This window comes from Capra hircus (genome assembly GCF_001704415.2).
Source record: "Capra hircus breed San Clemente chromosome X unlocalized genomic scaffold, ASM170441v1, whole genome shotgun sequence".
NCBI lineage: Eukaryota > Metazoa > Chordata > Mammalia > Artiodactyla > Bovidae > Capra > Capra hircus.
This window is the reverse complement of record NW_017189516.1, coordinates 5,291,055-5,305,883: the sequence shown is the minus strand read 5'-3', so window position 1 is coordinate 5,305,883 and position 14,829 is coordinate 5,291,055. Positions and strand designations below refer to the sequence as shown.

Genomic DNA, 14,829 nt, shown 5'->3' with positions numbered 1-14,829 from the left:
TTATATCTTTCCTAGTCCATGGCTTTTCACTTTCTTTTTTTGTCCAGATGTTTATCATTTAAAAATGCTTTTTTTCAACATTTTCTCTATGATTTAGCCTTTTGTATCTTATTTAAGAAATATTTCTTTCCCCTGAACTCAAATATATATCCTCATATATTCTAGAAGCTTTGTCTTTTATATTTATACTTTCGTCTACCTGGGATTGATTCTGTATATGGTATAAATCAGTTGTCTCAAAACCACTTGTTCAGTGATCCATTCTTTCCCCACTGGTCTGTAATGCCACCTCTGTCATAATCATTTTCACATACTTATGGGTTTTATATTAAGAGACACCCTGCTGGTTCAGACAGTAAAGCATCTGCCTACAATGAACCCAGGTTCAATCCCTGGGTTGGGAAGATCTCCTGGAGAAGAAAATGGCAACCCACTCCAGTATTCTTGCCTGGAAAATCCCATGGACAGAGGAACCTGGCTGGCTATAATCCATGGGGTCACAAAGAGTTAGACACGACTGAACGACTTCACTTTCACTTTCATGGGTCTTATATTAATTTGCTATCACTGCCATAATAAATCACCATAAACTTATTAGCTTAAAACAATGCAAGTCTGTTGTCTCACAGTCCTGGGTGTCTGAAGCCTAAAATGAATAGGCTGGGCTCCTTCTATCTTGGGGCTGTAGGAGAGAATCTATTTCTTGTCTTTTCCAGCTTATAAAAGTCCCCTGCATTCCTTGACTTGTGACCCCCTTTTAGCAGTGGTATGATTCTGACCTCTGCTTCCATCTGTAAATCTTCACTGACTTTGACCTTTCTGCTTCCTCTTTTAAGATACCTTTCTGATGACATTGCATCCACTGGGATAATCTAGGATAATTTCTCCATCTCATGATCTTTAATTTAATCACATCTTCAGAGATCCTCTTGCTGTGTAAGAGAACATATCCACAGGTTCCAGGGATTAAGATGTGGACATCTGTGATGGGAGCATTATTCAGTCTACCACAGTCTTCTTCCTGGGCTTTCCATCATTCTTAATGTTTTTAATCCATCCCTTTTTAGTATACTCATTTTAACTATCTGAATAAGGTTTAGTGGAAATCTATTCCTTCTATTTGTTATGTCCGTTAATTCTCACTTAGGATAAGATGCATTTCTTCATCTGTTAATTTAGATTATAAGCTCATCATAAGGGAACTCTGTTTTTGATAATTTCATGTAGCCTGGATTGAGGTCATATTGTTCTAGAAAGTTTTAGCAGTTGCTCCCACAAAATTTCCCAGGGTACTACTGACCCAGGTGGGGCCAGTGGTAAAGATTCAGCCTGCCAATGCAGAAGACACAAGAGACGTGGGTTCGATCCCTGGGTCAGGAAGATCCCCTGGAGTAGGAAGTGGCAACCCACTCCAGTATTCTTGCATGGAGAATTCCATGGACAGAGGAGCCTAGCAGGTTAGTCTTTGGGGCTGCAAAGAGTCAGACACAGCTGAGCTGTTGAGCACACACGCTGGCACAGAGCCATTTTTCATGATGTTTTATTGGTTAGTGAGTGAAGTTGCTCAGTCAGAGTTTCTCAAATCATGCAATAGTGTAATTTCAGATTTCCAGTCTATGTGAGAGAAGACCACTGGTTATAAATACAGAAGAATATACATCCTTGCAGATGGATTCTTTACCACTGAGCCATCATGGACACCTACACAGGGCTTTAGATAAAACCATTTAACATTTTCTCTCTTGTAGTCACAGGATTTTCCCCCTTGATCACCTTTTCACTAAAGTATAATCCTTTAAGGATCCAGATATTATTAGAGTATATCTCTCTACTCTGCTCTCTACTCTACTCTCTCACTACTCTACTCTCTGTTCTCTACAGCGAGTAGAGAATTCTCTACTCCCTGCTTTGTTTGAATCCTAAGGCCTCTCCTTTCCCTACATGGGCATTAAAACTCCAGCCCCTAGATTCATGAGTTAGACAAACTCCTTAGAGCTTCTGTAGCATTAACTCCTGTGCTTATGGCTCTGATTTTCAGTTCCTGATTTAGTTTGTGCTTACTTTTATGGTAAGTAAAATTTCCAGAGCCTTCCCAGCTTGTTTTTCCCTTAGCATTTCTTTGTGGTCACTTCTGTTGTGGAGGGGTCTCATCCATCACCTCCTGAGGTTATTTGTAGCCTATATACCTTAGGTAGTCAGTAGCTGGTTTGGGAATGGGGGATAACTGAGCTTTGCTTATTGATACTTTCAGCTTGGTCACAATTCTAGGTTTTCATGTTGTATTATTAGCACTAATACCTCTGCTGCATTAAAATATTAATCTTATCTCTGAGATATTCTTAATACCATGATAGAAAAGATAATAAATTATCAATATCTTTTTTTCTCTAAGACCAGTTAAATTTATTAGATGTTAGATATTTTAAAAAACTTTATGTTACCTTAATTTTCAACTCAAGAATTCTAATCCTCATTTTCCTATTCTCTTCCTAGAATGTGTGCAGTGTTTGGTGGAATCTATTGTCTTCGCCATTCAGTACAGTGCCTTGTTGTGGACAAAGAATCTGGAAAGTAAGGATGATATAAGTTACCTTCCTATATTTACACCCCCAAGCACAAGTGAAAAGTGCTAAAGTTGATTTTTTAAAAAATGACTCTTCAAAGATCCTCCTTGGTATTAATAACATATCAACCTTGATTAAAAGTAATTTGTGTTTAGATCCTCTAGAACAAGGAAAGTGAGTTCAGAATATAGAAACTAAATTAATTTCCCTGCAATATGACTATAGCTCCTGATCATCCAAGCTCAGAAGACAAATCATTTCAGCTGCCGGGGGTGAGTGATGAGTGATGTTAGTTTTCCTTGTGGCCTTACCTCCTCTAATTGATTTTCATCAGATGACAACAAAGCCCTCTGTTATTGCATTTTTAAAAATGGATCTCACCTAAAGACTCATCTGATTAATCTCTGCTGATAATGCATGTCACTCCAAGAGGAAAGACTTTAATGATTTTTAGGTAGATTGTTGTCATAAACTATGCTGCCCTGTTATCTGAGGATGAATTTCTTTACGACCGTATCAGGCCTGCAGGCTGGTTTAGGACTGAAATAAGAATGTACCTACTTTTAAACAAAGCTGAACATGATCTCTTTATCTGTTCATTTTTATATTTAAAATTTATTTTTCTAGGATTTATTATTCAGTTACTAAAATGTGTTCTTGTCTAAATTACACTAAGTAGTATTTTTTTTTATTTCTGGGCTTTACATTTAAATGTAAATGGGTCAACTGCATCAAATTTTAGGAGCTGTTTATTTATTTATTTATTTATTTATATTTTTTATTTATTTTTAGGAGCTGTTTAAATTGCTATGTATTTTTCTTTTTTTAAGCATTTACTGATCCATATCTCTTATGTGACTGTTTTTAGGGATATATAAAGAAGTAGTATTGTTCAAGTCATAAAATGGCTTAATATCTGGACCTAGAATCTTAAAAATATAAAATTTATTTTTTGTTTTTTCATTTTACAATAATTTTGTATACTCTAAGTAGCATAAAGCGTTAATTTCTTATAGGCCAGTTATAGTGCAATAACTAGTATTTTGAGATATGGTGGAGAACAAATTCAACTAGAACATGTAATATTTAGACAAGCAAAGTAATTATCTAGTATAAGATAAAATAGACACATGGTTTAAAAGCATATAATTATCTTTAGCACTTTAACAGGAAGGTACAACATAAGTGAAACATTAATAATCTACAGTGAAAAATCTATCCCACAGGTCCAAGATATATTGATACGTGAGGGCTCTCTGGAGGTTCATGAAGGAATAGTTGTCTTTATGATTCTTAGAGTCATTTTCCCTTATGCATTCATTTTGAAGCATGAGTATGTATCCATGATGGAAAGCTAGATAATGAATTGCTTGTTTGGTGCTTATTTACTTAGATCCTTTTACCTTTTGGAGGTCTCATTCCAGTCCTACAGGTTACTCTTAGTGACATGAAGAATTTGCATGGCTCATGTTTGTTTTTTGTTTTTCTTAAAGAATCTGTTAGTACAGTAAAAAGCATCTGTTGCACTAAAGGCTGCATTTACCTTAATGTTGACTCAGTTTTTATTACAAACTCTAAATAAAGGAACTCTTCTTTGTGTTCTGCTGCAGATTTTGGACTGCAACAGATAGCTGAGGGCTCAGGCTCTAAAGACCAAAGTTTGGTAGTTTTCAAATTTTAATGTGTCTGTAAATCACTAGGTAATAGGTAAACTTGTAAAACAAAATGCCCATTTCTGTGCCTCATGCTGGCAGAGTGAAATTGGATAATGTGCTTAGAGTGGAGCCAGGAAATTTGCAGTTTTAAGGAACACCTCCAGCTGAATATTATGTAGGTACTCCTTAGATGAAACTGAGAAACACTGATCTGTAAGGTAAAGTTCAAGATTTAGCCACTGGTACTATGTTCCATGATGGACTAGGCACTCTAGGTCTTAATTCATTTCTTTTGTATCTTTGTAGAAAGACCTTAAACATAATAATTATTCTTTAACAACTCTTAAGGCATGCAATGGTCAGGTAACCCTGGAGTAAAAGGAGACCTGGAACTCTGTCACTGCCATGAGGGACAGTGGGCAAGTCACTTGTCTCTGGGCCAGTTCCTTTGGCTATGAGTTAGATGGACTCTGTGGTAGTTTTCAGGTCTCCTCCCAGATATGACATGCTTTAGTTGAGTTACTGAAAGTACTTAGAAAGTACTTAATTTTTCCTTAGTACTTAGAAATAAATTATCTTAAAATGTTTTATATGCCCAAATATAGTCCATTCTCACATATTGGGTAATCCTCAGTCCAGTGAAAAATTTAAAAAAATGTTAGAACAGGTTGTATGTGTCTATTTTAATGAATGTAAATGAAATCGCAAAATGACTACTGATACTGTTTATTATTACTTTACTAGAATGTCAGTTTTCCAATGACTATCTTTTTATTGTTCATCTTGGGGTGTTTACGATATAGCCATTTTGTATTCTGTGTATGATTCTCATATTGGAAAACTTATTCCAAGCCATAAATATTTATTTTGTTAATAGTGGGACAGTTAAAAATTTGACCTGCATTTATAATATTCATGATATGTAGAGTATTCTCACTATACTAAATTGTATAAGTGATCTTTAAAAAGTTTCTTTTTAAGAAACAACCAGTACTTCAAAACTGTAAATTCATATCTTCACTAAAAATCCATTGTATCAAGTTAAAGATTCTCTATAAGCATCTAAAGCAAGCATTGACTGAAGTTAACTCAGGCTTATTTATCTTTCCCAAATACTATTACTTTGTCATTCAAAATCAAATAATTGAGAGACCTACCAGTAATAGATATTTTGTCAGGATTTGAATATAAATGAGAGATAATTTTTTGAGGGAAAATCCTTGAGTTTATATTTGGACATATCCAGCATACATTTCTTTTTAAGCAATCCAGGTTGACTCAAACAATTGTTTATTCTGAATTTTATAGGCTTATTAATCAAGGAATTTGCAAACATTTGCATTTGTCTCATTTGCCTCCTTATGGTTTTAGATTGCCTTGTCTCCCCTATTTTTCTGTATGGAACACTTGGCATCCTCTTTCCTCTTTGGTGTGGTTAAGAGCTACCCATGCTTCAGGTGCTTAGACCTCATGCTTAGACCTCAGAGGTCTGTTTATTTTCTGATCCCACAGACTAGATCAGAACCCTCTGCCAGCCCTGCAACTCAGGTCCCCCCATATGATTGTAAATTACCTGTAAGAAAAGGCAGGATCTCACTGCTATGGTATCCCCAGAATCAAGGCAGGTTCCTATCATCCATTATACTCAATAGATTTAAGTTAAAAAAAATGAAGATTAAAACTTGATGATAGCTTTTTTGTGCTTATCTTTTCACCTTTCATTGAGGAAAGCAAATAGAAGCATAAATGATCATAGCATTGAGTTTAGCATGGTGATTATACATCAAAGTGTTGTACAAACTTTGAGAGGAGAAATATGAAATATGTAACTAAATTCATACTTATTTTGAGCTATATCTTATTTTTCATTTTTGTTTAATGTACTTTCCTGAGATCCACTTTGACTGTGCTCTCTTGGCTGTGTTATCCTTGACTCTGCTTTCTTAATTTTTAGAGGACGTATGTATTAGGAGTTCTTTTCTATACACTCTCATTAAATTCTAATACTGAAGCCCTCTGTTGACTGTTTGGGAAACACTGAATGCTGTTGAGCAGCTTTCTTTTCCTTTTTAGGAATGCTGACCATGTAAAACTGTAAATTTGATTTCACCATTTAACAATGCAGTATTTGATACTAGTGTAGGGTATGGATGACCTCGGCCAGACATGTCTGTAACCAATAGTCTGAATCTAATTACTTCAGCTAGTGTTCTTGTGAACTTCAGCTGTCTCACTTACTAGATTTCCTGCTATTACTATTTCTTGAAGATATCTTTTTTTTTTTTTCTGATGTCAGGAATAACTGTACCTTTCCCAGGTATTTGGAAGTTAGTAATAAATAGTATGTTAGACTCAGGGTGAGGTGACTGATTCTTAACACCATTTTTCATTAAATAAGAAAATCGCTGAATTTCGTATTTTATTATGTCCCATTTGCAAGATGGTAGTGGTAATATTCTAGATATTTAACCTCTACCAATCACATGCTAGTTGCTATGGGGATAAAGAGATGAATAAAACATGAATCTTGCCTTTGTGTATAAAGATTATAGGCTCTGAAGTCATGTAGGCCTAGATCTGTGCCCTGGCTTCCCCACTTACTAGTTGAGTGAACTTTAGCAAGTTGTTTAACTTCTCTTTGCTTCAGTTTCTTTATCTTTCAAGTGCGACACAACAGTACTTATCTCATTTGGTTATTATGAGTATTAATTGAACAGATAAAGTGTGTAGAATCCATATAGCAAGAGCTTAGTACCTGTTAGCTAATAGTAGTTTTTAATGTAATTGGATACTTTGGAATCCCATAGAGGAGATATATTGGGAAGATCCTTCTGTGCTATGTTAAGGAGTTCAGATTATAATTAATGGTATTTCAGATTATAATGTAGTTTTTTTTAATTTATTTTTTTATTGAAGAATAATTTCTTTACAAAATTTTGTTTTCTTTTTTTTTATTTTAATTTTTTATTTTTTTTTAAATTTTAAAATCTTTAATTCTTACATGCGTTTTCTATCAAACCTGAACATGAATCAGCCATAGGTATACATATATCCCCTCCCTTTTGAACTTCCCTCGCCATCCCACCCCTCTAGGTTGATACAGAGCCCCTATTTGAGTTTCCTGAGCTGTACAGCAAATTCCCGTTGGCTATCTATTTTACATATGGTAATATAGTTATAAATGGGTGAATAACAAGATTAGATTTGTTACTTTTACATTCCATTTCTGTAATTAGAAGTGATTTGAATGAAGCACTGTGATGGAAAGAGATTCTTTACCTGCAAAATCAGAGATTCTGTGATCTTTGTTTCTGTTTCTGCACTATTCATATACATTGGATACTTCCATCATCCATCATGTATTCAGTCATCCATGCACAGCTGTCATCTGTGTGCCAGGCACTGGAGGTATAGCACAATACAAGATAATCATGGTCTTTGTTCTCATGGAGCTTAGAGTCTACCGGGGTACATTAAAGAACAAATAAATTAATTAGATAATTATACATTAAAATCTGTTCAATATGCAGATCTGGCTCTGTCCTTCCCTATGTAAAAAGCTTCAGTGACTTTTATCACTTCAGAATGAAGTCTAAGACCCTTTAACATGACACATGAGACTCTGGGGTCTGACCTTTGCCTGCCTCTCTCGGTTCATCTGTCTTCTCTCCCTATTTGGTTCCTTGTACTTCTCTTACTTGCCTCTGTTCCCCTGCAAGTGCTGAGCTTCTATTGAAATGTTCTTATTTGCTTGCTTTAACTGGTTTTAACTGCTTTTAAAGCAGCTAATGTATCACTTCCTCCAAAGAACATTCCCTAATACTCTGCTGCTCCCCCCACCACCAAGCTTTCACCTCTTAGAACAGTGCTTGGTACATGGTTGTTATGCCACACACATACGGCATAAACATTATGTTTAACAAATAAATTACCAGCATGCTAACAATCCATTCATTATCTTATTAATTTTAACAAGAGTCTAGGGCAGTGTCAGTGGAGATGTTGAGGAAAGGCTAGTTTCAAGAAGTTTTTATAAGGTGAAATCAAAATTGAGTAGCAGATTAGATGTGGGAAAAGAGATTTCTAAGCTAAGGAAACTCTAGTAACTGCTGGTCATGCCATTAACTGAGACAGGGTTTCCAAGAAGGGAAGCAGGTGAGGAACCATGAAGAATTCAGGTTTGGGGCATGCTAGGTTAAAAAGGCATTTGGAGTCTCTCCAGAAAAAAAGTAGATAATAGTTAAAAATATGAATACAGAGCTTGGGATTGATTACAACAGAGCCAAGCCATAGGTTTGGAGTTATAATCATGTTTGAGACTGTTGGAGTAGATATTTACCCAAGAAAAATGAGTAATAGGCGTTTTGGAATGGTTTCATTGAAAAGGTGGCATTTGAAATAATATTTTTGAGAAAGCTTGAAAGGACATAGTGAGCAGGGGGTATTATTTTGTTTCCTTCAGTTACTGGGAATCTTCTAATCCCTTTAATTAATGTATTATAGAGAATGGATACCTGTTTTAATATTTTTATCTTCTGGACCAAATTCCAGATAAAGAGTTTTCATCTTGCTGATTCTTTTCTTTCTTACCATAATTTTGCTATTTGTGCCCTCATGTTATTGAACCAAGAACTGCATAACTGTTGTGATTTAGAAAGCTCAACTCTAGAAATGTTCTGTCTGGCCTCACTGATTCTTATGATCAGCTTGGTCATTGCACCCTGTAACTGGGAACTCCTATCATGTTCCTCCTCAATTTACTATTTATGGGGCTCAGCAAGGTCCTCAATTAAATTCAGAATGCTGTTAATCTTTAATGGCTTCCTCAAGTTCATGTTGGAGGGGTGAACAGAGGCTATTTTAATGTATTTTTGTTGTTTCCCATTACTTGAATGTCATAATTTTTATATTAATCTTTATAATGCAAAGTCTAACTCTAGGTCCCAAATCTGTATTTCTTTCCTCATTGTTCTCCAATTAGGCCTAATATATGACAGTAAGTATCTGAGGGGAAAACAGATCTTATCACTTACTTAAATGTGTCTTGGTTTGAACAGCTTTGCTCAGGCCTAGAGCCTTAGTACTTTAGCATGAGACTATCAGGTAAGTTGTATTGTTATCATCTATCAGGCTGACTAGGCATATGTGACTGTCACCTCAATTTCTGCAGAAATCAGTATTTTTTTCTATAGCAATAATCTTGACTTTCCACCTAGGATAGTGTAAAGATACAATAGTAGCTGTGACACACTCCATGGTGATTCTTCCCTGGGATTTGGGAGCTTATCAGAATCTCCAGGGGTACTTATAATTTGAAAAAGTCCCCCAGGTGTGATTCTGATTTGCTTCCTTCTCCTCCTCCTCCTCCTGTGAGAATCACTTTTTAATCCAGAAGCTTCAGCATAGATAGGCACATTTATTGACATATTATCCTTGCATAGTTGAGCTCCCCAGTCTCCATACCCATCCTTCCCTTCTGAATGATCCCCAGTAGTGCTAATACCATAACTTATGAAATCACTGTCTGCCTTTCACCAAAGCTATAGCTATCACAAAAGCAGCCCAGTTAGTGTTTGGAAACCTATAAGCAAGGAGGTTTATACTAATATTACTCCCTCTTCCAATTTATGGTGAAAATGTTAAACTCTACACTAACATGGAAAGAATTTCAGGGTGATCACCTGTATATCCACAACTTAGATTCTACAATTAACATTTTAACATGCTTGCTTAATCATATGTCTACCCAAATGTTTATCCCTCTGTTCACCTATTCACCATTTCACAGTAAATTTCACAGTAAATTCCAGATAGCAGTACAATTTCCCCTAAATACTTCAGTATGTGTATCATTAACTAGAGTTTAATATTTGTTTAAAGCTTTTTCTTCTGATATAAAATTTACATGTGGTAAAATACCCAAATATTAAGTGCTCATTACCTGAATGTTGACAAATGATAAATCTGTATAACCTGAATCCTTGTCAAAATACAGAAGATTTTAACAGCCTCTTTTTTTCTGCCCAGATTATTCCCTCTTGACTTTCTATAGTCTCTGAGTTAAAGGTAAGAAAGAGGCTTGTCAGTGTTTGCAGGACAAATAGGGATTGATGCTTCATGATGGATGAACAGATTTCTCTTTTCCCTTGCCAAAGTGGCTTGTGTTTTAAATTGTGTATGAATGTTTTAAAACAGAAGACTTGAAGGAATTCTCTGGCAGTCCAGTGGTTAGGGCTTGCCGTTTTCACAGCAGGGGCCCTGGTTCGATCCCTGCTTGGAGAACTAAGATCTCACAAGCCACATGTCATGGTCCAGAAAAAGAAAAAAAAATTAATAAAAACATAAACCAGGAGACTAACTTGCCTTTCTGATTTTGCTGCTAAGTCACTTCAGTCGTGTCCGACTCTGTGTGACCCCATAGGCGGCAGTCCATCAGGCTCCCCCGTCCCTGGGATTCTCCAGGCAAGAACACTGGAGTAGGTTGCTATTTCCTTCTCCAATGCATGAAAGTGAAAAGTGAAAGGGAAGCCGCTCAGTCGTGTCCGACTCTTCGCGACCCCATGGACCACAGCCTACCAGGCTCTTCTGTCCATGGGATTTTCCAGGCAAGAGTACTGGAGTGGGGTGCCATCGCTAAGTACTTATTTTTTAAAATAGATATAAATACTTTAGTTAGTTAAGTATTTTATAAAGCAGGAGCTCTAGTTTGATGAAATGTGAGGCAATATGCATAGAAATATAACTGAGGAAGAGAAAGGAAGTAGAAGTGATATGGGAAAAAATCACATAAATATTGATATATTTACTAATATATAGCCAATTGATTAAAAATATATGTATCTAACATCACAAGATATAGTTCAGCCTGATGGCAGTGTCATGCCATTTATTCAAGAATATCAGCATATCATAATCTGCCTTTAGGAAAATACACATTAAATTCCTTTCACTATTGGTCTTGGGTATTTGTCATTTTACTGTTAATGCCTTTATGCCTGTTAAATAGCTCTTTTTAAAAAATAGCTCTTATTTAGGGTAGCATATTTTAATTTATGCTAATATATTTTAAATATGGCATCAGTTTGAAATTACTTGTTTACATTTTATGAGGAGTAACACATAAGTGTTTTTCAAATAAAATAATTCTAGTCTCAAAAGGAAAGCTATGACAAAGTAAATTGTGTTATTTCCATAATAAAAATATATAGGAAACATGCAGACATTTGCATATAGTTCCTGAAATATTGCATACTGTCTTTGTCAGTGCTGGTAAATCCATTTCAAGGATGTTGCCCTTAGTCCATTAGTTTGGATAATGAACCCTATAAAGTACATTTATAACTTGTGGCACTGCAAGGAGATGGATTCTAATTTTCATCGTTTTATCTAGACACACTGAGAGAAGGTCAATGGAGGGTTCTATATGATTCATTGTTCCAACACATATCAGATGACAGAGACCTGATAATGTCCATGCATAAGTGTTTTCTTTATTTGGAAACAGCACTTGAAAACAGTCTTTCTATGATCATCCTCTGAAGTAAAGTGGAAACAGATATTAAAAAAGCTCTATCCCTCCCCCCAATTTTTTTGGTTTAAAACATTATCACACTTGTTGCAAAATAGCTATTCTTGAACAAAAGAGAAAGTGACACTTAACAGAAAAACAAGCCTTTAGTGGCTTTTATAGGCTGTAAATAATATAACAAGATACTTAACTTTTCCTCTCCCTTTTCTTAGATCTGTTAAAAAAAAAAAAGCCTAAACAAAGAAAAATCTTCTATGTTCTTAAACATTAGAAAAGCTTATAGCATAATAGTTGTCCTAACTTTCCTCTTACTATTAATAGCATTCAAAATAAATATTTAAGTTCTAGTCCACACTTAATAGTTTAAAATGATTCAAAATAGCAACAAGAATATATATTCTGCAGTTTAAGTTTTGTGTCAAAAATGTGTACTTGTGGGCAATTTTAAAATCTTTTCACAAATTAGTTTTAGATTCAGGATTGGTAGCTAGCTGATTATGTTCGTTTTCTTTATTATGTAATCATCAATGATAACTTTTTTCTGTGCTTATCTTCTTTGTAGATGTAAAGCAATCATAGATCAGTATGGTCAGAGAATAATTTCTAAGCATTTCCTTGTGGAAGACAGTTATTTGTCTGAGAACACATGCTCACATGTGCAATACAGGTAAGGTACCCCTCCAGCCACTCTGCAAGGGAAGGTAAAACTTAGGGAAATTCATCTGTGTGGTTACATTGACAGTTCTATATGGTTCTGTTCTTTAAGTAAGATGCAGATGTATACCAAACCAAAGACATATTCAATGTGTTACCACTGTTTTCTTATAAAGTTTCTTTCTGGTTTGAAGGGAACCTAGCCTAATGTTGACTCCATTGCATCAGCTGGGGTCTGTCTGCAGGTCACACATCCTCCCTTCCTGAGCCAAGAAAAGATTAAAGCAGAACTTGACTTGGTTTGGGGAGGTGACACTTTTATCGTGACTTAAATCTTTCAAACATAACTTATGGTGGTCATATAGCTATATAAATGAGATTTATCCATGGAATCTGAGTCATTGATTAACTTTTCTGCATTACAGGCAGATCTCCAGGGCAGTCTTGATTACAGATAGATCTGTTCTCAAAACAGATTCAGATCAACAGGTAATTCTATTCCTGTACTTGTTGGTAACATGTTGCTAACTTAATCTACATGGTAATATGTTGTAAATTAATACAGGTAAAATAAAATATATTAAAAAATATGTGCTAATAATACATTTAATGCATTTTAAAAATACATAATGGCAATTATGTAATAATTTTGGTTTCTTAAAGATATCTTTCCAGTGGAACAACTAACTGCATCTTATGTAACACATTTATTCTAGGAATATTGAAATCATCCTAGTTTTTTTTTTTTTTTTTACAACTATGAAATTGAAATTATATTATTATGGGAAGAAAAGCATTTAGAAACATTTAAAAATCTTGGATGTGATGAGGATGATATGGTTAGATAGCATCACTAACTCAGTTAACGTGAATTTGACCAAACTCTGGGAGATAGTGAAGGACAGGGAAGCCTGGCATGCTGCAGTCCATGGGGTTGCAAAGAGTTGTACATGACTTAGCAACTGAACAACAACAACAAAAATCTTGAAAGAAAAGGCTTAATGGTAACCAGTCCTATAGCAGTGGTGGTAAGTTCACTGTTAGAGGCCTAGTGTGAATGAGCATCAGCATGCATTTTCAATTCAGGCTTTCCTCATCACCATGGTTTATTTTGGTACCCTCTTCCTCCTCATAACCACTGATTCCATCAGCGGAATCTTTATACCTGTGGTTTTTCCTTAATCTGAACACGTAAATTCCAAAAGAATGCCCCCTTCTCCTTCTGACAACAGTTTACAGGACTGATAAAATCAGCTTACTCAGTAAGCATGAATGTTAGATCTAACATATATGCTACTGCTTAAGATAGGTTCTGAAATTTCCTTAAGTTGGAAACTTTCTATTTTATTAAACAAATATGTTAGTTTTAAGTGTGGGTGCAAATTATTTCATTTAATCATTCAACAGAGAGTGAGTACTTTTCACATGTCAGCCAGTGTGCTAGATTCTGAGGAGATAGTGCTGACCAGGATACCATCTGTCCCCTCATAGCTTGCAGTCTGTAGGATAGAGATTGTCTTTTGTTGTTAAGTTATGTTCAAGTCTTTTTCAACCCCATGGACTGTATCCCACCAGGCTCCTCTGTCCATGGGATTCTCCAGGCAAGACTACTGCAGTGGGTTGCCATGCCCTCCTCCAGGGTATCTTGCTGACCCAAGGATCAAACCTGTGTCTCCTGCTTGGCAAGCAAATTCTTTACCACTGATTACTCCTTAAGAGTAAGGGTGTAGATCCTTCAGGGGGAATGAGACAGGCTGAGGTGTGGGACCCTTTGCTGCAGTGCTTGCACCTGGACACACCTCTTCTTGATCAGCACAAATTGCTATCACTGGGGGGAAACTAAATTAAGCACATGCTCTCTCTGTATTATTTCTTAAAACTGCAAGTAAATCTACAATGATCTCAATGAAAATGTCAATTAAAAACAAAACATCAAAAGAAAACAAAACAAAAAATATACTTCAGATGGTGTCTTTTCTGCTTAAAATCCTTTCGTGATTTCCTATTATGCCCAGAATAAAATTCAGACTTCTCTCTTAAAAAAAGAAAAATACAGAGAGACTATATGGGGCTAAACTGTGTTCATACACAGTTGGGACAATTTATGGACCCAAAAGATACAAAAACCAAAAAACCCAACTGCCACTTTTGAAGAGCCTGGAGCAAACACAAGGTGTTGGGAGCAAAAGCAGGGTACTGAGCATGCCCCATGCATACAACGGAACATAGAGATGGACAGTTCAGTTCAGTTCATTTCAGTTGGTCAGTCGTGTCCGACTCTTTGTGACCCCATGAATCGCAGCACGCCAGGCCTCCCTGTCCATCACCAACTCCCGGAGTTCACTCAGATTCACGTCCATCGAGTCAGTGATGCCATCCAGCCATCTCATCCTCTGTTGTCCCCTTCTCCTCCTGCCCCCAATCCCTC

The 14,829-nt window shown here is 35.9% G+C and overlaps 1 protein-coding gene and 1 non-coding gene across 2 annotated transcripts in view; both read left to right on the top strand.

The window, feature by feature from the left end:
• CHM (CHM, Rab escort protein 1) overlaps positions 1-14,829 on the top strand; it is a 247,437-nt gene that overhangs the window by 160,082 nt on the left and 72,526 nt on the right. The window contains exons 9-11 of the mRNA XM_005700575.3: positions 2,494-2,571; positions 12,310-12,414; positions 12,827-12,890. Of these exons, the coding sequence (XP_005700632.1) occupies positions 2,494-2,571; positions 12,310-12,414; positions 12,827-12,890 (247 nt within the window). The remainder of the gene's footprint in view (positions 1-2,493; positions 2,572-12,309; positions 12,415-12,826; positions 12,891-14,829) is intronic.
• Positions 9,487-9,582, top strand: MIR361 (microRNA 361). The gene has a single exon (NR_129720.1). It is a non-coding gene; the product is annotated as a microRNA 361 (primary transcript).